This window comes from Drosophila tropicalis, unplaced genomic scaffold (genome assembly GCF_018151085.1).
Source record: "Drosophila tropicalis isolate 14030-0801.00 unplaced genomic scaffold, ASM1815108v1 contig_4, whole genome shotgun sequence".
NCBI lineage: Eukaryota > Metazoa > Arthropoda > Insecta > Diptera > Drosophilidae > Drosophila > Drosophila tropicalis.
Window position 1 is genome coordinate 508,125 of NW_027172862.1, and position 23,577 is coordinate 531,701.

Here is a 23,577-nt window from a genome sequence, read left to right on the forward strand (position 1 = left end):
TTAAATGAACGCATGGTTTTTGTGCCAAATGTTGATACACTGCCTATGGAGCAATTGGAGGAGATCTATAGAGGATTTATAGTGCCTCAACCACGCCGTGAGCAGAGAGAACGACAACGACAACAACAACATGAAATATCACCGAATTCTGGAACAGCTTTGTCCCTGCCCCTGGAAATGGAGCAATTACGAAAGCGCATTCAAGTTGTCTCCGTGGCTGAGAATAGGAAAAGGGGAACACAAAATGATGCAAATACAATCGCAAATCGCAAACGCATTAAGATGGACCTGCCCTGACCTCCAGTTTATTCAATGCGCCAATCCCCATGGCTCTTGATAAGAATCTCTCGCATCAGTTGTCTTGCGATTATTGAACGAAATGCATCAATATGAATTATGGCTGTGTCTATTGGTCATATTGTGGCTGCCTGGACATATAGTTCAATCCTCATATGTCCTGCCTGAGGAGCTGAGTGCCGATCTCGATGGCTATCAAGCGGTCTTACGGCGCACTGCAAATCGTGAAGACAAATTGCAAATCTTTCAGAGCCTTTGGGGTGCCATACGTAACGATTTCGCCAAGGATACGAATAAGGTTAAGAGCCTCTACGAACAGTTGAGCCATTTCATAACCAACGAGATGCCCTGCAGCAGTGGCCATCAGTCTCGAGCCATCTGTGAACTGCAGCAGGAAGTACGGCGGCATTTGCGCACCTTGATGGCTCAACAATTGAGCAATTTTCTAAATGCCAAGGAGCCCATAGGCTCGTACGGCATGGATATGGCAGCCAGTGTGGAACCGCGGCTAATACGGGATATACTCCATCTGATGATCGTTGACATATATTTCCATCGACCGCTGGATCAGTTGGTCTTACAGCTTGAGGAGCTGCATGTGGCTAAAGATGAGGTTAGCTATCGCATAATGATCGAATCCCAATTGGCGCTCTATTGGCATTATCGTCAACTTGGCGACGACAACGATGCCTATCTCTTCAAGTTGGCCCTTCTGTTGGGTAACATCCAAACGAATCATATGTACCAGAACATCGATGCCTCGCTGCAACGACGTGTCCAGGCAGTGCATAACTATTTGCCACCCGTTCTGGCTAATCTCTTCCATAGTCAAGGTTTCTGTCTTATCAATCGATTGCATCAGGAATATGTGTATACAACCATTTCCGATGATTTCAATTATGGCTTGAATGGACGTCAGGTCTTTACATGGCATGAGAAAAACTTCACCGATTCTGCTGGCATTATACGCGCCTTTGCCCAAGATCGAGAGAATGGCCGTTATGATGGCAATCCAGTTTTCTCTCTCCGCGGCGAACTCTTTAAATGGTATTTCTTTATTGATCCCAGCCAGGATAATCGTTTGGCTGCCCTACGCACTGGCCAACCGAGCTCATCGTCCAGCTACTGGACCATTACCATTGTCGATCAGCACCATTTGATGCTAAAACAACGTGATCTATCCCTATGCTCGGACAAAATGCATGATAATGAGCGGCGACTCATCAAAATGTTACCAGGTCCACCATCAAATGCCTGCCAATGGCAGCCAATTCAGTGTGTTCCTTCACCTTCCACATGAGAAGGGAACAATTCGATTTACAAATTTTGTTTTTGTTTTATTTCTCCCAAAAAGTTGATTAGAATAGCAATAAAATCTATACATCTATATATAAATAATTAGTCTGTGTTTGCTTAAAACTCTAATACATTGATTAAGAAATGAATTTAGTTATATAATTTTTCAGTACACTGCTGGTCAGTAGTTTAGATTCATTACAATGGCTTAAATTTTGGCATTTTATAAATGGATAATGAAAGGAAAACAAAATATCTCTTAAACTATGACAAATTCTGATTCCACATAGATCTAGATCGAAATAAAAATATATATGAGAAATATGTCATTAATTAGTTAAAGTTAAACTTAAGCAATTTGTTTTTTAATCTACTGACCAGCAATGTTTGTATATATATCAAAACTTATAATCTATTTCACATAATGTCATACATAAAGTTGACATTTCTATGCTAAGCACATCAAATATATATATTATGTAAGTACGTATAATATTTATCTAATATATAAGTATTATCCATTTTGAATTGTCTTTAAAAGTTCAAGTTCTTTGTTTTTATTAAGAAGTAAAACTCGATTCATTATTTAGGAATCAAAGTATATATATATATGTATATGTATTTGGTTTTGGTGGTCGAGTTGCATTATGATTTTCACTTAAAATTCTATGGCATTAAAATTGAAAATTTGACTTTTGCATAAAATGCTCGATTTTCTTCTTTCTCCTTTCTTTCGAACAAATCATTCTTAGAAAACTAACTAAATATATAACTTATACAAATAGTTTATTGGATTTCTAATACATATATATATTTTTGGCTTTCAGAGTAATAGAAAGTGAAACGAAAATTGTCAAAGAGATCTTAAGTATATAATAGTGTATAATTAGCATTTAATTTTATTTTATTTTACAAATATTATATCATCATTAAAAGATGAAATTCTTTTTTATTCTATCCAAAAAAAGACAATAAATTATAGTTAATATAAAAATATATGAGAAGAAAAAAAACAACGACAACAAAAAGGTAGGAAGTTCTGTTAAGCCAAAGTTTTCAATGTATATATATATATATATATATTCTGACATTTTGCAGCAATTATTTAAATGGAAATTGTAAAACAATTTCATGCCGAATATCAGTCTCTGCCAGAATATATACATATATACCGCATTGAAAAGAAAATAGAACAAATATTTGTGAAACAAGATTTGGAACGAAAAACACACACAAATGAACGACTTTGATTTGGACATAAACATAATCCTTTCGAGACAAATGTTTGTGCGTGTGTGTTTAAGTGAATGATGAGTCTTTTGGTTATCAAATTAAGTTTGTCTTTAGTTCTCCTCTTCACCGTCATCCTGCTCCATATACACATCATTATCGCTGTCGCTATTGTCCTGTGGAGGGGGATGACGTTGCTGCTGTTGTTGTTGTTGTCGTTGACTATTATTATAGTTGTTATTGCCGCCATTATTATACATGTGATTCATCATCACATCCTGATAACGTCTTGGTGTATTGTTTAATCCAGTAGAACGGCGATTCGCCAATGGACGATAATACATATTACATTGTAGATAATCCTCAGTTTCCAGCTCCTCGGCGCCCTCCTCACGCATCGATTCCTCAATGGTACGGGAATAATCTTCGATTTCCTCATCAAACAAATGCGGTTCACCATTGGCAAAGGTGGCAAAGCGCATGGGATTACGCAATGAGCTCATTATATTCCATTGCCGGCAATTGGGACTGTTGACATATTCCCGTAGCTCGGCCAGCGATTTGGCCGTTTCGTTTACCGTCTGCTGATAGTATTCCTCCCTTGTGAGCAAACGTCGTTGAGGCGGAAAACGCCGACGATAGAAACTACGACAATAGTTCAATAAGGATTGTGGAAAATAATGTGCCACAAATATCATGACCATTATGCAAATGGCGGCATTTGTATGCCAACTGGCAAAGTAGATCAAAGCACCGCCAATTGCCTGCAGTACCCATTTGATGATGTTCTGTGACCGAGGATTACGTGGCGGACCAATACGGTAGCAGATAAGAAACGATATGATGCCGGTGATAACCAAATACCAGAGCACATACACACGATATACCAGCAGGATAACTCTCAAATTATCCATCAATTGTTTTATTATATAGAAGCCAATGGTCCAGCCACCAACAATGACGCCATACATCATGGGACGACGAGGAAAGAGCTTCGCAAACATGACTATAGTCACCAATACGGATGCACATATGCCCAGGGCAATCCCGGCCAGATAATAGAATACCGAATTCTTGGCCATATGTTGGCTACTCCAGAATATCAATATGCCCAAAAGTATTTGCGCAATGCGCCATATATCCACCTGATAATGCAAGAGATTCACATTATATGGCTGTCGTGAGGCAATGCCCAGACATTGCGGCTCAAATGGCGACAACTGGACACGCTGACGCTTTTGCGAGAAAAGGGTGATGCTGAATAGCGAACGCTTCTCCATATAATGCTCCATCACCTCCTCTGGGGTACGTCCGCCGTATTCGGTGTACTCATCGTTCGCTATGGATAGCTGGAATTCCAGAGTTTCAAACAGGCTCAACAGTGAGTGGCGTTTGCCCTGATAGCAATAGGTTCGCAACGTATTCGATCCGTACGCATTGTCGGTTATATCAATTGTTGTCCCCGGCACCAAAAAAACGACATCGGCCTTTGGTGTCGCAGCGTTTATACTCAATGGCAATAGCAAGAATAGCCACAAGTTAAACATTTTTCTTTCAATTCAGGTAGGTCCAAAGACCGCCTCAGAGTCAGAGCAAGGGATATGAAACAACAAAAAAAAATGCGATAAAAACAATTTTCAAGTTTTTTCGATGAATTTTCACAGGCGACTAGTGTGACCAGGCTAATCGAGACACAAAAACGGCAAAATGGGGTTGTGCAACACTGACACAGTCAGATAAAAACAGTGGCTGCGTGTTCGATGTTGGCATCAATTGTTCGCCGTTGGCATCAATTATTCGACTCCGATGCTCGAGTTCGACTCCTTTGTTCGATGTTGGCATCATTGGTTCGAAGCGAGAGGGCAAAAAATTGCGACGAGACGACAAAAAGTTGAGGCGAATATTCATTTTTTTACGGCTCGGGCGAATTCAGCCTTGTGGTTGTTGTTGCATTTGAGAGAAGAATGAGCGCGCCGAGCGAATTGAATTGAACTGAAGAGAGCCGCGGCGAAGTGTTTTTTTTGTGTCTTTGTTTTTTTGTTGTTGTGTTTTGTTGTTTTCGAAGTACCGCAAGCGCGTGGTTGTGTGTCGGTCCCCGTTAAAAAATAAAAATAAAAATCCCACCAAATCAATAAATAATATTGTTAATACTTTGCAAGTAGCAAATGAAATATTTAAAAGAAATTACAATAAAATTCAATTGATCGATTGGTATTTTTTTCGGATAATTTTTGTTTTGTTTTTTTAAAAGTGCATACTATAACAACAAACAAACAAGAGTAATAATAATAATAATAACAACGAATAGTGTGTTGCTTTGTTGTTGGTGTGTGTCGGGCTTAGAAGAGTAATAACAACAAAAGTATCTATAAATTAAAATAGCAATTAAACGAGTAATAAATAATAATAATAGTAAAAAGAAAGTGTCTCCGCAGACACACACACACACCTAAACACACACACACACACTAAAGAAAAGAAGTGCGCGCGGCAAACAATAAGAAAGAAGAGAAGAAACAAAAGGAAAACGCCGACAGGCGACAAAAGTTTTTTAATTTATTAAACGAATCATTTGTTTAAATATTAAGAAAGCGGCAACAACAACAACACCAACAAAATGGCCACACTAAATAAATTTACAAAAACTTTATCCATTGATGAAAAGACCGAGATTAAAGAGAAATTCACAGAGGTAAGTAGAAGAACAAGAATTCGATTAAATATTTAACAAATAAACAAACAACAAAGAGGCAAAAACAAAATGCCAATTGCATGAGTCATAAGAAGAAGAGAGAGACAGATGAAGATGATAATGAAGTACCAGAGAAGAAGAAGAAGAGCAAGAAGCTGGGCCCGTTAACCAGTGCATGTGGGCGTCGTCAGCAGCGACGCGTTGTCGGCGACAGCGACTGCAACGTTGGCCTTGCAAAATCAACCCCCCAGGAAGAGAGGACACACACATACATACAAACGCACGCACTTACATTTCGCTGCTGTGCGTGTGTGAGTATGTTTGTTTGTAAGGGCAGACAGTTAGGCAGAAAGAGAGAGAAAGGAAGTGTCTGGCGGCAAGAAAGAGAAGCCAGACTCTAGTGGGGGAGAAATGAGAAGAAAGTGGTGATTTTCTTGAAAAATTTAAATGACACAATTAAATGCAACGCCACCCCAGTCCCTCCCTCCCTCTTCTAAGAAACTGCAGCACACGCCCTGCCACCCACCCATCAAGTTTGCCAAGCATTTGTTTGTCACCATGCCGCTGGCTTCTTTTGGGGGCTGCTTTGGGTGGGTAGGGCGAGGGGAGCTACGCGCAGGCGCATTTTCTCTTAGCTCAAGTTCAATGCCGCTGCCCTTTTGTCTGTGTCTGTGTGTGTGTCTGATTGTGTACAGGGTGTCTAGATTAGAATTGTAGATTTTGCCAAACCCTGTCTACATGTATGCATAACAAATGTATGACTAAGCTTAACAGTCCGCCCTCCCAAGCCCCCTCCACGTCTTTTCGAACCCCTCATTCTGTTACCAACACAAAAACAAAAAACCCATCGTCTTTCACTTAAATGATAAATTTCAACCGAATTTCGCGAAAATCATATTTGAATAAGTTCCAACAGAAAAAAAAAAATGTATGACAAACACAAAAAAAAAAAAAAACGGCACGTAAAAGACTGCCATGTTAATGATGATGATGATGATAATGATGATGATGATGATGGAGGAGAAGGTGGAGGTTGGAGTAAAGAAAAACCAGTTTCTGCTTAAAATAAAACACAATCCAAACACACACACACACATATAGACCGACAGGGAGACACACACACACACAGATACAGATGCTACAAACACAGATGCAAAAAAGTCAAGCCACTTGGTGGAGAGCGTGAAAAACTACGTCGTCGTCGTCGTCATCAGCGTCACAGTCACAGTCTCACCATCAGCAGCAGCGGCAGCAGCTAGGCCAAGTTCTGACTTGAAGATGGTGGAAATAGGGGGGATGGGGAGAACTACATCTTTCTAGCAAACAGATTCCTGGCACAGTGTCCCACTACCGATTAGGCCAGGCCGTTGGCTTGAAAATACTTTCTAAATGTTAATTATAAAACATATTTTCCGAGAACAAATCTGAATTTTTTATATTGAAGATTCCTTAGGAAAAAAAATAAGCTCTACTTTCCATCCTAAACCATATTTATAAAATAAAATATATAATTATGTTCAATTTATGGAGGGCTTAATTTCATTTCTAAGAAATCGTTTTCGAAATGATGAATGAAATTGAAATATTTCTCTCTCCGACTTAAAAAAGCAAACTAATAAAACAAATTAAAATGTAAAGCAAAACAACAGAATACATGTACATACATATGTATGTATATTAGTATTGTTTTTAAAAAATCTATAAAATCATATCTTAACGAAATGGAGAATAGAGTTTTTCAACCAACTTTCCTCTCAATTTAATGTCGTCTTAGTTAAGAAACAAGTTGAGAACAGTTTATTTGTTTGGGGGTAACATAACTTAAATGAGTTAATGTACCGTTCAAAATTATTTTAAAAAATATTCGAAAATTTTGTTCGATTTCTAAACCACTGTAAGCTCTAAAAACAACTGCGAATTATTTACTACTTGGTTTTGCGCCTGGTTCAAGGGGGCAGCCGCCACAACGGGCAATTTTAGTTCAATTTGAATAGTTTTGCAATTGTTGTTGTTGTTATGTGTGTGTGTGTGTGAGAGTGAGTGTATTTTGTTTTTGTTTTTTCTTCTTTCTTGTCATGCATTCAGGTGGCCAGCCAACCAGCATATTAACTTAAATTTGTTAATTTTTAAAAGGTTTTTGGCTTGTTTTGGTTTTAAGTTTTACTTAACGATTCTCTGACTAATAAAATGAAAGCAAAATTCGTGAAAGTAACTTTAAAAAGCCCTAAAGTATTTATACACTTGCAAAAACAAATATGTTCAATTTGATTTACTCCTGAAATATCCTTGTTTTCTAAAACCAATTCTTAAGAACTCATGCCCTTGATCTCAAGTGCTTTCAAACATGTGGGGAAAGTGTTCAGAACAAGAAGAAGGAAAAAGACTGAGTTTTTTTCTGCTGCCAGATCATAAAAATCAAATTCGCTTGATTGCAATTGTGTTTACGCTTTAGCTTTAGCTCTGGTGCAGCAACTACACTCCTCCTCCGCTCCTCCTCCTCCTCCTCGGATTCCTTGCCATGTTGATGGCTTAACAATGCGGGGGCTTTGTTAAGTATATGGGGCATAGCAAATGAATATGCTTGGGCAAACGAAACGATAAAATCCAAAACAAAAAAAAAAATGAAAAGAAATGAAAAGAGAAGAAAAAAAATAAGGATAAACATATAGTGCACATAGCACACAATGCCCGATGGATGGGTGTGATTCTGTGGGCGAAATCAGATTGAGTGAAGTGTGGGCGGACTTTTGTGATCTCTCCACATTTATTGCACTGATTGACACTTGAAAAGCTGCTTTCTGTTTGCATTGTTATTGCCTTTAATCAGCCATCTCTCTGAATGTCGATGTCGATTTGACACTGAACCGACGATGACGATGACGAAAGAAAATGACTAAGCGACTAAGTTCCAACAAGTTCCGCATACAATTTATTTATATACATACAATATGTATATACGCTAATCGAGAGTAAATTCTTTAAATTTTATTAACAATACTAGGCAATACTTTTGTCCTACAAAAGTGTCCCAGAAGCTATTGCTAATCGATATGCACATACAATTCGTCAGTCTGAGGGGTAGAAAGTATCAAAGAATGAGTTCGTCCTACTAACCATATACCTGCAATTGACTAGGATCAGGTTTCATATACTTTAGTAGACGCTCCTGAATCCATTAAATACTTAAGATATTTGAAGAGACACTGATCAACGAATTTTTATCCGGCTTTCCTTTTTCTTCCTGGCTACTTGCTGAAACGGTTTTTCAGATTTCGAGTAGAAGGCTGTTGGCAGTCTCTATTTATTTTGTCTACAACTTGTCTTCTATTTAAACGATCTTATTGAAATTTTGGGATAGGATGTTTTACATCCTAAAACTATCACCCCAGTTAATTTCATAAAGATAATACAAGGCCTTCACCGATTTTTCGTTTGGTGCTAAAAAAATGCCAGCTTATTAAAAGTTAACGTTAATTTCAATAGATTTCAAATATACAAATTGAAGTTTCTTTTGTCGACAATCACAATTAAGCTTATGTATATTGTATATATCCTATAATATTGTTTGTTTTCCGCCTACGGGGTATAAATCAGGAAAGAGAATAGAAAATAATAAGAATAAGTCTAAAATAGAGTTGCCACTCTTTTGCAGATATAAGCAGCTAAACACATAGATACATACATACATATGCATCTACACCCACATAAGTGAGAGGTTTTTTGTTGTTTGTATTATGTCTTTGGTTTATGTTTCGGTTTTTTTTTTTTTTTTTTTGGGTTATTTTTACGTGGGAGTGTCAGTGTTAATTGCTGCAAAGCCGCACATTTCTGTTGTTGTTTTCTGAGTGGCAGCCAAACGATGAAGTAAGTAGTGTGTAGTGTGGGTTGGTGTAGATGAAGCCAAAGTGCTGTTGAGGAATCATATATGTACATATGTATATATACAGTATTTTTATGGTTTATCGGGACTGTCGTTGTTGTTGTTGTTGTTGTTTGTGTTGCATGTTTTTGTGTGCAGGCACATAATTCATTTGCCTGCGTTTATTAGGTCTTTCCCCAGTTTCGTTGCCTCCATCTGTCCCTTTCAAACAGCCTGCCTGGCCCTCACAGATGCTTGGGTTGTTGTTGTTGTTGCTGTTCCCATTCACATATCTGCAGCAGCTTGGCTTTTATCATCATCATTGTGCATTCAAGTGCATTTTAAGTGCCTAAAGGTGGTGGTGGAGTATTCCGAGGACGAAGATACACACACACACACACACACATACACACGCGAAGCTACTTATGCACTTAAACATACTTTGCATTTCCATAAAAGCGCCCTCAACATTTGCTGCATTTCTTTTCCCTCTCTCTTTGTCTCTTTCACAATTTTCTTATTTTCATTTTTTTTTTGTTTTTATTTTTATTTATAATGCACTTGCAAAAGATTTTTCCATATTACATACATACATATAGATTGTCACTTAAAACGGCGAAACGCACTGTACTCCTCTACGATGATATCATTTTCCATGTGATTGATCGTGGAATTTATTCATCATTCATCGTGATGAAGTGTCGTGAGACATTAAGAATTTCAAGAATTCAAATGGCCATTATAGCGGAGTTTCTGAAAGCGTTTTGTTGAATATAACTGAAGTAAAAGGCGTTTGGTGACCCCGACGTACATATGTGAAATTTTAGATTTAAAATTTAAATGCATTGATTTAGTGCTAGAAGTGTTGGAAATTACCTTTTTTCTTATTGTAAGCTTGTAAATACTAAAATCAAACCCCTATCCTTACAAATAAAGGACAATTTTAAGTTTTCGTTGGGTTTGTTTCTTCTATTTATTTAGAATTTCTCCAAGGATTGTGGAGTATCTTCAAAACGATTAGTTGAAATGTTGAGTTATTTAGTATTTGGTGACCCCGACGTATAGTTAAATCGATGCCATCTTATTCTCCCTCTCCATGTGGCGCCTGTAGATGTCGTTTGCTTGCCTCAGTGTGCGGCGCTTGGTGAGCCAGTGAAAGTGTTTTTAATGCGTTTTTGCGTTGCAAGCAATGCGATAAGTTGCAGCTGCATAGGCCGGCATGCTTCCACATCTTTTGCTGCACCTCACCTTTTGCTGCAATGTTGCCACTTGTCATTTGTGTCCTTATGCAAAAAGTTTACTTGACGTTTGGTTTTTTTTTTTTTTTTGTTGTTTTCTCGTTTTGTCGTTATATATTTTTTTGGTTTCGTTTTGTGTTTTGTATTTGTTTTGCGTGCAGAGTTTCTTGAACTTTGCTGGCCAGTTACCTTTTTCGTTTACCCAAAGAGAGGGAGAGAGATGACAACGTTTACTTGTGTGTGTGTGTGTGTGTGTGTTTTTGACATTTATTATTATTATTATCAATTTTTGCCATTTTTGAGTTTTCACTTTACCTAACATGCATATATGGGTGAGTGAGTGAGATGGGTGAGAGTGGGCGGGTGGAGGAGGAGGTGCTGATGGGGGACATTATGGTAAACAGAGACTTGAATGATTTAATGCCTCATTTCCAATATTTGCTCGAGTGTAACGGCCCCACCTCGGCGTGTGTGTATTTTTGTCGCTGATTAACTGTAAATTTGTCATAATGATGTGCAACATTGGCAGCTTTCACACAACGTGGTCGCGTGCTTTCTCCTCACTTGATGTAACTTTGATCATTTATTTATTTCTCTCTCGTTTAATTGCTGAATCAAGCATAACTAAATGCTCATCAACACCACCTACACAATAGAAAAATAACAACAACAACAACACACACAAACACACACAGAGCACAGCACAGCACAGCACAGTGGCTGCCAAATGAACTGGAAATAACTGGTCATCACGTCCCTTCCCAATTATTTGGTAAAGTGTTTTTCATTTTAAGAGGGGACGATCCAAAAAAAAAAAAAAAAGACGCTTCATTGATTATTAAATTCTGCAGAACCTTTTTTTTTAGCAACAAGTGAATAAGTCTGAATTGAACCTGAAAAGAAATAGCTAAGACATTTCAGATATTATTATTAGTTATATATATGTACATATACAAATGTTCCAAAATATGTACCTATGTTTCATAATAATGTTAAGAACCTGCAGAAAAAGTTTTTGGTGACCCCACTAATTCTTCATAAACTTTGCAGTTTTTGCACTCAAAAGTTAAGTCATCGAAAATCGGCCATTTAGTAGTATTATTTTTGATTTAATTTAAGATAAACTTCGAAGAGATCAACATTCTCCACACGAGAACCACTTAAACTGACAAAGTTCTTTTTTGTTTCTTAAAATAACAGATTTCACCCCCGAAAGTCTACTCCTAGGTTTACCTTCTGATCCTTGGATATGATTAGGAATGTTGGAGTACTACATATCTCCCATGGATTTAACAGTTTGGGCATGCTTAATTTTTAACATCCTTTTTGTCATGATGAATGGATTTATTCCTGACGCTTTTTGTTTTTAAGTTGAGAAATTTGTTTGTATTAACCAAAGCTGAAGCTTAAATAGTTAACAAATAGTTAAATAGTTACCAATCAACTTTTCGACCGATTTTCCATACAGAAATATATATTCTTATGGTGCGATTCGAACAAAAATTATACTTGGTATAATTTCTACTTAAAACAAAACTGAGAGTGAGAGAGACATTTATTTCCCTTACAAAGTTTTGACTAATTTAAAATAATGTTTTACTTTTTGACTTGGTTTAAATACACACACACGCACGTTGCTAATTAGCAAACCCCAACTAACTAAACGATCATTTTTCACTACGCTTAGTGATTAGTAAGTGACCGGCAATGAGTCACACGTTTGTAATTTATCCTTGTGACTAATGGAAGTCGTCTCAAATATCACATAAACATACATACATACATATGTACATACATACATAAATGAATGTAGTTGCAATCAGTCGAAGCGGCCACGCCTTGAACAAAAGAAACAGCACAATAACAACAACAACAAAATAAATAAACAAAAATCCAATATATTATTCGTACTATGTACACTCATAAGTAAGTTTTTCTTTTTTTACAATATCTTGTCCGGCATGACTATGCGATAGTTCAAGACATGCTCCCGCGACGTCCACAAATTGGTCAAACAACGACCCTCCCCGCCTTTTCTACCTCCTCCCCATCCCCCCACAATCCCTTGTCTATTTAACGGATATGTGTCACAGTGCCGATTATACAATTTACTTAGCATTTGATGTTTATGCTGTCTTTGTTCGTTTCATTGCTTATATACATATACATATCTGTTTTTATCTTTGTTTTTTTTTTTTTTTTTTTGTGATCGCCCTGCCCTGTCCCCTCTCCGCGCCCTGCGACCTGTATATACGGTCGTTCGCATTGCAAATTTCTACATAAAAATTTATTACATTCAAACTTAACTCTTGACTCTTAACTAAACTCGACTCAGACAGACACATAGACACGAAACAGAGAGCGACACACAACAAGGCATAGAGTCAAATTTGTGTTGTACGTGTTACAAATTTCAATTGACTGGCAACAACAACAACGACAACAGCAACAGCAGCGGGCGGGGCAGACCATGCGAAATACAATCTCAACCGCAATGACACCGTTTGACTCTTTTAGCCAGGCGACAAAAGTGTCAAACGAGAAATATTGTAATCAGTGAAATTGCATTTAAGTGTCCATTTGTTTGGCCTTACTATGAACAGGTGAAATAAACTGCAAATACCACACAGGATAAGCATAGAAAAGCCCTTAAAAAAAAATGGAAAAGTAATCCTTGCAGAGTTTATAAAACATTGTGCCTTGAGCCGGTTAACAAAAAAGGTTGGAAACCAATCAAAAATGTCGCCAAAAATAACCGATTTTAGCAGTATGATATGTTTATTAAGAATTCGATTGATCTTTCAATATGATTTATATTAAATAAATTACAAATTGTAAATGAAATTCGGAAAAGAAATGTTTCTTTTTGTGTAGCTTTCTTTGACTTTGGCTACAAATCCACAGAAGTTTTCAATTTTATTTGGGAATTACAAGTGTCAAGCACAACGTGAGAGAAACTGAATTAAATTTCAAAAATTGTTAATAGAAAAAAGTGTCAAAATCATATTTAAGATTTTAATTATTCGAATCGATTGTCATACAAATATAACATTATATTTTCGTTTAATTGTAAGAGTATCTACAATTTTAAAGAGTTTTCCTTAAACAAAATAGAAAAAAAGGTACAAATAATTTGTTAACCATTTCGAAAGTAAATATTTGATATTGTTAAAACACTTTGTTTTTGTTCATTTTGTCGGTTGTTGATTTTTAATGTTTAAATAAAGACAAAAAAAAGAATAATAAAAAAAAGGTAAGCAACTATTTGCCTATACTTCTTCTACATATCACTTGTCATTATGAATTTTTGTTGTACAAAATTGATTTCCTTTGACTATATTTGAAGAAAGAGAGAGAGAGAGTGAGCGGGGGAGGTGAACTTCTCCCCCACAATGTTGATTAACATGTTTCCAAATGTTGTTGTTGACTCACGTCCAATCAGCGGTGGTACATTTTGTTGCCATTGATGTTGATGTTGATGTTGATGTAATGCTGCCATTGTTGTCGAGGTCGCAGCCACACAAAAGCTGCTGCTGCACTATGGCATTATCATACCGATCGAGAGAGGGAGAGAGAGACAGAAATAGTGGTTAAGGTATGTAGGGTAGTGGAAAAACTGCGTGCTTAGCATATGAAATAGGAGTTTTGTTTTTAGAAAAACCGGTTCAACGAAAGTAACCGAAAAAAAAGATACAATGGAAAACAAAAGTCTTCTGTTGTTACCTAAACCAGGTGACATTGCAGTAGAGTATGTACATACATATATATGGGTTTATGTATAATGTGTCACAGGTTTTCCATATATCAGAGAAAGAGAGAGAGAGAGAGAGAGAGAGGAGGGTTATTATGCTTACGTCAGCGCAACGTAATCGTGTCACGAAACGCCGTTAAATACAACTCTAACTTGGCCTCTTTAGTCATTCCCAATTCCCCATTCCCACTTTTAGCCTCCTCTACGCCCGCCTCCCCCTTCATTCAAGCTTCTCATATTCTCTCCGTGTTGGCTTCTGCTAATGAACTTCATTTGCTGTAAATTAACTTTTAAATGACAAAATGTTCATTAACACACAAACACACACACACACACACACACACACAAGATAAAGAGGAGGCAAGACAAAAAAAACAACAAAAATGTTTAAACATTTCGCACAACATAATTATAATTATACTTGAGCTTAAACATTTAACTTTTTTCCGACTATCATTGTGTTTCTACTAGAAAGACTCTGTCGATTCAAATGCCAGATAAAATAAAGTGATATATCATTAATCTTAATATGCATATCTAGGCGTAAGGACAAAGGATTTAGGATTTCTTAGTGAATTTATTTTATTATTATCTTAATATATATGCTAGAGGCATCAGAATCCAAATATAAATAATATTAAACATAAATATTATTGTTTAGAAATTCTTGGTATGTGGAAAACGCCAAGGAAACTTGGGCCTTAAGAGTCCGGTTATAGCCAGTGCCGGAGTGTTCATTTATCTACATACATATGGCTAATCTGGCACTGGTTATAACGACTCTGCCTTTGGCGTCCATCCGGTTATAGCGAAGAAAATCCGATGTCTTGTTTGGTCCACATACAAATTTATATGAAAAGACCTTCGCTGACTACGTCTCCGCTTAAAGTGACTTTATTTTTGCCCTATGTAACAGGATATGGTAATGTTAGAAGGTTCTTACGACCAATATTCTCTTTTACTTTTAGCTGAGAGAGACTTTTAGCTGTTTTTACTTCCTCCTGTTAGAGTGTCTTCCCCAGAGTCGTGCTTTTGTATTTCTATCTAGTAAAGTCGCTATGCCAATTGATTTCTCCAAGTTATAATTCCCAAGTGGTTTGTTCGTATAGACAAAGTAGTAGACAGAACGCTTAGAGTTTTCCAATTCAAATCTTTTAATGAACTGGAGTTACTAAGAATTTAAAAACCCTTTGTTAATGAAACTCTCTCCTTCACTTTCCCTCTCTGTTTCTTATTTAAAAAAGTCTCGGTTTTCGATTGTTCATTCTCGTTTTGATTTTCAGCTGATTCAGAGACTTTATAGTTGTCATTAAGGGAGGAATATGTAGATTATTTAAACCATATACGGAATATTATGCAATTTTCTGAATAATGAAAACTTTCATTCGAGAAACAGCAATAATAACAAACAGAAAATGATTCAGTTGGCACAGCTGTTTGAATGGCCCAAAAAAGGTTATTATTATTGCAAATATTATGACAAGGGATAAGAAGGAGAAGCCTGAACAAAGACGTATGCATACAAACACACGTATATATGTATGTATGTATACATATTAAGTGCATAATACACGGACAATATAGATATGTATATGTATTTAAACTAAAAGAATTACTCATGGAAAACCATTGAGTGTCAGAAAGAAAGGTTAACTAATAGCGAGTAAATACCGATTGACGCCATGGTTTTATCTAATACAAAAAAATTCTTTCATTATCATTATTTTTATTTTTGCAAAAGGTATTCTAGGTGGTGTGTGTGCATGTGTGTGGGTGTGTGTGTGCGGGTGTGAGTGTGTTTGTATAAAGTAAACGAATTAAATTTATGTTTAACAAGACATAAGTTAACAAATATCAATTGGCACATAATTCCACTAGCTGATATAATGCCTATTAAAAAACCAATTACGTTTAAATGTCGTGTCCCCAACAAACGCTCTCTCTCTCTCTGTGTCTCTCCTCGTAGGGTTGTCACATGCCAGCCCCAAAGTGTCCCCGTGACAACCCTTTTGGTTCTGCAAAAAATAACCACCAACCTTAACAAAACGTAATCTGAGAGCGACGGCGCACAGCACTTGAGAGCGGGAGCCGATATTGACTGACAACCGATGTAGAGCAAGGTGTTTACTTATCACTATTCAAAAATTTGACCATACTCCACATATATGTATGTATTATATATATTATATATGAATACCTGAGTACTCATATGACTTGAAAACGGGATTTCTCCTTGAAACTATTTCAAAAACATCAATGAATTTTAGCCATGAATCAGGACTAAAAGAATCGAATGATGACGCGTCGAAGGTGTCGTTCTCACTCTCTCTCTCTCTCCCTCACCAATTTTCACTCTCTCTTTGATTTTCTCTGGTAATACGAAAACTCTTTCGACTCTTTGACTGATAACACAGAACACTACTCGGAACTCTCATTCATTGTTCGATTTTGGTATTGAATAGAGAAAGGCATAAATAGTCCGCAATGCGGCAGGCGTACGATTAGTACTCAGTTTTAGCTTGGCCAGGGCAGAACAGTTGCCAGATTGTTAAGATACTAAATAAGAAAGCAATCCTTAGACATTCTCACTTGCTGTTCCTCGCTCGCGCGCTCTCTCCGTCTCTGTTTCTCTCTCTGTGTCTAGCTATCGCTAAAGCTCTCACTCGAATACGCTCCATCTCTCTCATTCATTGGGGGAGTCGTTTATAACGGTTTCATTTGCTTGTCGTATGGTGTTCTGTTCGGTTTTGTAGTTCGTTTCGTTTGGTTCTGTTCCGTTATTTTTTTTTCGAATTCTTCCAATAACCAATAGAAATTTCTTCTTCTTTCACTTGAACAACGATCGCGTGCGTGCGTGTGTGAGTGTGTGTGTGTGTGTGCGCCCAAATCAATTTAGTAGTTGGTTTGTTCAGTATTCTGTTTTTTTTTTGTTGTTGTTTATATAAATTTGTGTTTTATTAAGTGCCAAAAAAGAAGCCGAAAAATGGCAGATATTATTAATATTGATCAACACGAAACCATTGAGGAATTCAAGCAGAATCTGGAGGAACTTTTGCCTGATGTAACTAACTAAAACAAAAATACAAATACAAATAAAATTTCATCATCATCATCATCAAGAAAAACCTCACGTAATCATTATAACGACTTCATTCTTGACTGTTTTCTTAATCGATAAGATTCACACACACACACACACACTCACAGACATATAATTAGTGGGGAAGAGAGAGAGAAACACCTTTGATAAAGTGCACGCGCCGCATAAACTGACCCCATCATCGTTACTTCCGTTAGATGTCAGTCATATGTATGCTTATCAAAATTTTAGCCAAGGACCATACCATAGACCCCTAGAGATGAGGTGAGGTGAAAAACCCAATCACCCAACCACCAACCCACCTGAAATCAATCCACCTCACCTCACTCTACAAAAAAAAAAAAAAAAAATATTACCATATACATATGTACGTAATCTGCAGCTATTTTCGATTCGGTTTTTTTTTCTTTCTTTATCTTATCGACAAAACGCCGTAGCAAACGGCGCTGGAAGCAACAACGAGGGGGAGAGAGAGGTGAGAGAGGAGAAGCAAAAGAGCCGCAAACCAAACATAAATTCCACACAATATTCCCATTAAGCAACCTCTCGACCCACCGACTGACCTCTCTACTGCTTCTCCTCCAACCCATTTCACCTTCTTTCTTCTTCTTTTCACACTATCGCAAAATCGTTTGTTTGCCCAATTATAATTAAGGGAATTTCATTTTGCTGTTCGCAATTTTCTTTTGTATAAATATAGAATTTTGAAGTAGTTCTCTTTCTTAAGAAATCTGAAATAAGAACTTGACCTTTAGTCAATCATTCACAGTTACCAAAAAGAAGAGTGTGAATCAATTGAAATCGATGGAAAAACTGTATTCAAAATATATATGAACATATAAGAGTTTAGTTCTGATAAGCGATTTGTCCCCCTTGCGTCCTCTCTCTCACACTGTCTACGGCTCTCTCTCTCTCTCTCTCTCTCTCTCTGTCTATCGCTTTTTAGGGAGTTCCTTCCAACCCTCAAACCGATTTGCATAAGTTATCTATCTACTATATATGTACATATACATACATATTTGTAGAAATATGTAATTTGCGGAATGTGTGGAAATAAATTTTAGTTCGATATTTTTTTTCTTTCTTTAAATAATATGAATCATCATCTTCATCAATGGTCGAGCAATCAAAACGATGACCAGCAGCGATCGAATCGATTACTCACTCAGCACTTTAAAGTTTAAACATATTACTCATACGATTTCTATTTGGTTATTCATTGGTTTTCTAGTTGGATGCCAACAAGGATGGTTTCATTGATCTGCACGAGCTTAAGGATGCCCTCAATCAGGTGGGCTTTAAGCTAGCCGGCTATCAGGTGCGTGAGATGATCGATGAGTTCAAGAACAAACAGCGCACAGCCCATCAGGGTAAGCTGAATTTGGAAGAATTCGAGACGCTCTGTTTGGATTTGAAGAGCAAGGATGTGGCTAGCACATTTAAGACCGTTGTATCGAAAAAAGAAAACCTGGAGACATTGGGCGGCATGTCGAGCATCTCATCGGAGGGTACAACGCATTCGGTGCGTTTGGAAGAGCAGTTGGCCTTCTCCGATTGGATCAATTCGAATTTGGGACACGATAAGGACTTGCAACATTTGTTGCCCATCGATGCGGAGGGTAAACGTTTGTATCAATCCATTAAGGATGGCATCTTGCTGTGCAAGATTATCAATCACTCCTGCCCCGACACCATTGATGAGCGAGCCATAAATAAGAAAAACCTAACCGTGTATAGAGAATTTGAGAATTTGACACTGGCGTTGGTCTCGTCGCAAGCCATAGGTTGCAATATTGTTAATATTGATGCCCATGATTTGGCCAAGGGTAAGCCCCATTTGGTATTGGGTCTCCTCTGGCAGATTATTCGCATTGGTCTATTCAGTCACATTACACTGGACAGCTGTCCGGGCTTGGCTGGCCTCCTGTTCGATAATGAGAGGCTCGAGGATCTTATGAAAATGTCCCCAGAGGCCATACTCCTGCGTTGGGTTAATCATCATTTGGAACGCGCTGGCATTTCGCGTCGCTGCACCAATTTCCAATCAGACATTGTCGATTCAGAGATCTATTCGCATCTATTGAAGCAAATTGCTGGCAACGATGCTGATGTCAATTTGGATGCATTGCGTGAATCAGATTTACAACAACGTGCGGAAATTATGCTCCAACAGGCGGCCAAATTGAATTGCCGTAGCTTCCTTACACCTCAAGACGTTGTCAATGGTGTGTACAAGCTGAATTTGGCGTTTGTGGCCAATTTGTTCAACAATCATCCCGGTCTCGATAAGCCCGAACAAATTGAGGGTCTTGAATCCATTGAGGAGACACGCGAGGAGAAGAGTAAGTTCAATTCAATTCTTCCATTTCCATTCCAAAACTAATCTGATCTTATTATTTCCATGTATCTGCAGCCTATCGCAATTGGATGAACTCCATGGGTGTGGCTCCGCATGTAAATTGGCTGTACTCGGATCTGGCTGATGGTCTGGTTATCTTCCAGCTGTTCGATGTCATCAAACCGGGCATTGTCAATTGGAATCGGGTCCACAAGCGTTTTACGCCATTGCGCAAATTCATGGAGAAGCTAGAGAATTGTAATTATGCAGTCGATTTGGGCAAACAGTTAAAGTTCTCATTGGTCGGCATTGCTGGACAGGATCTAAATGATGGCAATGCCACTCTCACATTAGGTTAGTTTCCAAAAATCATAACAAACTTGATTCTATTTAACAAAACGCTCTCTCTCTCTCTCTCTCTTTCGCTTTCTCTCTATGAATTATAGCTCTTATTTGGCAATTGATGCGGGCCTATACCTTATCCATATTATCGCGACTGGCCAATACGGGTAATCCCATTATCGAGAAGGAAATCGTACAATGGGTAAACACACGGCTATCCGATGCTGGTAAACAATCGCAGCTACGTAACTTTAATGATCCAGCCATAGCCGATGGAAAGATTGTAATCGATTTGATTGATAGCATCAAAGAAGGTAGCATCAATTATGAATTGGTGCGCACCAGCGGCACTCAGGAGGTAACTATACACACACACACACACAGAGAGAGAATAGTTTAGTTTATTTGCTCTCTTTTTTATTTGCAGGATAATTTGGCTAATGCCAAATATGCTATATCTATGGCACGTAAAATCGGTGCACGAGTCTATGCTCTGCCAGAGGATATAACCGAGGTGAAACCCAAAATGGTAATGACTGTCTTTGCCTGCATGATGGCCCTGGACTATGTGCCCAATATGGATAGTGTCGATCAGAATAATCACAACAACAGCAATTAGATCAGCTTAAATAATACGTATATATACGATATATATATAAACCATATTCACTATGTAAACGAAACGTACATAAAATTAACTGAAAACTAACAAGAAAAGAAAAAAAAAAAAACAAAAAATTCCTTCCTCTTCTACTATTTTTTTATATATATACATACGCCCACCCTTCCGTACACTACACGCCCACAAAACCACAACAAAAACAAAAACAAAAAACATTAAACATTTTTTAATTGTATTATTTTTTTGCTATTGTATTTAAGCGTAAAATGTATTAGTTTTTTTTGTTTAAAAATTTATATAATTGTTTAATATACATATTTAAAAACAAATGAAAACAAAATCAAACAAAACGGAAAAAAACGAAAAAAAAACAAATTACTGTAACCTTATTTTATAAATAAAGGTTTTGCTTTTTCTGATATAAGTTCAAAATGTTTAAACAATGTGCAAGATTAAGAAAAAATTTGTAATAAAACAAAACAACAAAGGAAAAAACAAAAAAAGAAGTAAAAAACAAAACAGAATTAATAAACAAAAAAAATGTGAAAGAAATTCAAGTGGGAAGAAATGTAAAAAATATATATATAAAAACATATATATGCGATGTGCGCCTAATATATATATATAACCATATACAAAACTATATATTTGCATAACGACAAATCGAAAAGATATATATATATATAAATATGTATAGAGATAGAGAGAGTGAGAAAAGCTAAAAGAAGAAGAGAACTTTGCGACTAGTGCAGCAATTTTTCTTTATTTTTTGTAATTTTAAGTGACTTTTCGTTTAATTGGTTTTTTTTTTTTGCATTTATATTAATTTTTTTTATTTGAGTCTAATCTAATTGAAATTTAATTTTGTTTTTTGTTGTTTTGCATCGTTTATATGTATAATTTGAATGAAAACAAAAGGGAATAAGCCAATTTATGTTGGCCACTTAAAAAATAAAATAAAATTCAACGTGCAATCAATCGGGCGTATATCTGACTATATATATATATATATATATATATAAAATAAATTCATTTCAATTAATTTAAAGTATTTAATGAATGGATGGAAAAACACATAAGTCTTTATAAATAAATAAATTATAAAATAATATAACTAAAAGAAAACCAAAACTCAAAATTGTTCAATTATTTGGCTAAAACTTTCTTCAAATTGTTAATCGATTAATGGTTAATCTATCTAATGGGAGGTTGATATAAGGGTATTACGATTTGCACATTAAGTTTTTGCTAAAATCTCAGAAAACTTTCTAGAATTCAGTTAATGATCCCAAAAAGAGTGCCGGTTTTTTGTTTTCTTATCGTCTCGTATGTTGGAGGCGGTTGGTTATTTTTCATGAGTCGACTCTCATAAAATCGTTTAAAGAGTTAATAAAGGGGAACATAGAAAAGGTAATAAAATCCACACAATCAGTTAAAGTTTTGCTTTCTCGGTATTTTGACATCTAATCTCCCGTACGAACGAAATCGCAACGAAAAATGCTTATCGTGATAATGGTAATTGAGAGCTCACGTGGACCCATATTTGGTAATCTGATAAACGAGTCGGATGGTGTGATTGAATGGCTATAACAAAGTAGACAAGTGGACGAATATTAAAGAGAGCAAAGAATTTGTATTCTCTGTGGATTTTATGTGCATTTTACATAGATGTAGCCTTAAAGTAGGCAACCGTTTTCTTTCATTTTGCAAAGAACCTAAAAATATGAACAACAAAGAGAAAGAAAGTTCTATAATCAAGAAAGTTGAGAATTGGACAAACCCCTCGAGAGAAAAAGGTGATTTGCATTCTCAGTTTGTTTATTGTCGCCTTAAACTAGGCAACACTTTTCTTTTCTTTGCCCAATCAATCTTCCCAATTGGGAAGGGTAATTGGGTCATTGGGGAAATCGTTCGTTGTATATAGAAGTTTGATCAGTTGTAAATCCCCCCTTTCACCCTCCGAGGACTGTCGCCACTGCAAATGTGTGCAATACTAAATAAAAACGTGACATTACACAACACCAAGAGGTAATAGCCTTACAATTTTAACTGTAAATTAGTTTTCTCAAAAGTAAAGGGCCTGCAAGTCTCTGAAAATTGTTTCCATTCGACTGATTTTAACTTGAGTAGGTGATAATTCAGTTGTCCAACACCTGTGCTGCGATTTGCATACCAATTGAAATTGAAAATTGATAGCACAAATAAAGAATGCAATCATTACGTGATTAAAAATAACTTTGAAATCCATTCTACACAATGCAAAAATTCCATAACGTGCAAAACAAAAAATGGAGACAGGAGCGCATCAGATTATTTAATGGCATTTTTAGCATTAATATTCGTTTTGGTTTTGCATCGTAACAAACTCATTAGAACTGAATACTTACCCTAGAAATAACTATGAAAACGAAAACATTGGTTAATGAGTTTTTTACCTGATTTACCTGATTACATATATTGGAAAACTACTCGATTGTATTTCTCCTTATTTCGAAGTAAATTAGATATAGTTTTCCTGTGTCTGCTAGTTTTTTCATCACTGACAGTCCCAATTTCGAGTATACCTCAATCTTCAATCAAAATTTCGTGATCGTGATTGCTAGATTAAGCGAGATAACTAAAATTGCATTTGGTGGCGCTAATCTGATGACGCGCAGTGTATGTTTCCGTTGATCCTGAGTTTAACCCAGAACAAAAAAATCCCGTTACCTAGTCACTATAATCCGTTTACTGCGGGTAAGTCAAACATGTGAGTGAAATAGAGACAAAGAGTGAGAGAAAATTAGCGCTCTTGAGTATTAAACAATTACAT

The 23,577-nt window shown here is 36.6% G+C and overlaps 3 protein-coding genes across 4 annotated transcripts; 2 read left to right on the plus strand and 1 right to left on the minus strand.

Annotated features, from left to right (window-relative positions):
- Positions 1-255: 255 nt before the first annotated feature.
- Positions 256-1,695, plus strand: LOC137573320 (uncharacterized). The gene has a single exon (XM_068285249.1). The coding sequence runs from the start codon at positions 380-382 to the stop codon at positions 1,595-1,597; it is 1,218 nt and encodes a 405-aa protein (XP_068141350.1). The 5' UTR covers positions 256-379; the 3' UTR covers positions 1,598-1,695.
- A 439-nt stretch (positions 1,696-2,134) lies between these two features.
- Positions 2,135-4,505, minus strand: Nemp (Nuclear envelope integral membrane protein). The gene has a single exon (XM_068285248.1). It carries the CDS (start codon positions 4,368-4,370, stop codon positions 2,937-2,939), a length of 1,434 nt encoding a protein of 477 aa, XP_068141349.1. The 5' UTR covers positions 4,371-4,505; the 3' UTR covers positions 2,135-2,936.
- A 389-nt stretch (positions 4,506-4,894) lies between these two features.
- Positions 4,895-21,739, plus strand: Fim (plastin-2 Fim). 2 transcript variants are annotated; one of them, XM_068285118.1, is made up of 5 exons: positions 4,895-5,515; positions 18,695-19,805; positions 19,877-20,155; positions 20,248-20,501; positions 20,571-21,739. In XM_068285118.1, exons 1-5 carry the CDS (start codon positions 5,441-5,443, stop codon positions 20,760-20,762), a joined length of 1,911 nt encoding a protein of 636 aa, XP_068141219.1. In that variant the 5' UTR covers positions 4,895-5,440; the 3' UTR covers positions 20,763-21,739. The 2 variants fall into 2 exon arrangements, with proteins under 2 accessions (XP_068141219.1, XP_068141218.1); XM_068285117.1 differs by lacking the exon at positions 4,895-5,515 and adding an exon at positions 16,885-17,424.
- The last annotated feature ends 1,838 nt before the right edge of the window (positions 21,740-23,577 follow it).

Excerpts from the sequence above, each read along its gene's own strand:
- LOC137573320 (XM_068285249.1), top strand. The coding sequence starts at position 380 with ATGCATCAATATGAATTATGGCTGTGTCTATTGGTCATATTGTGGCTG.
- Nemp (XM_068285248.1), bottom strand. The coding sequence starts at position 4,370 with ATGTTTAACTTGTGGCTATTCTTGCTATTGCCATTGAGTATAAACGCT.
- Fim (XM_068285117.1), top strand. The coding sequence starts at position 17,347 with ATGGCAGATATTATTAATATTGATCAACACGAAACCATTGAGGAATTC. Across the intron at positions 17,425-18,694 it reads TGGAGGAACTTTTGCCTGAT|TTGGATGCCAACAAGGATGG; the intron begins GTAACTAACTAA and ends TTGGTTTTCTAG. Across the intron at positions 19,806-19,876 it reads GGAGACACGCGAGGAGAAGA|CCTATCGCAATTGGATGAAC; the intron begins GTAAGTTCAATT and ends ATGTATCTGCAG.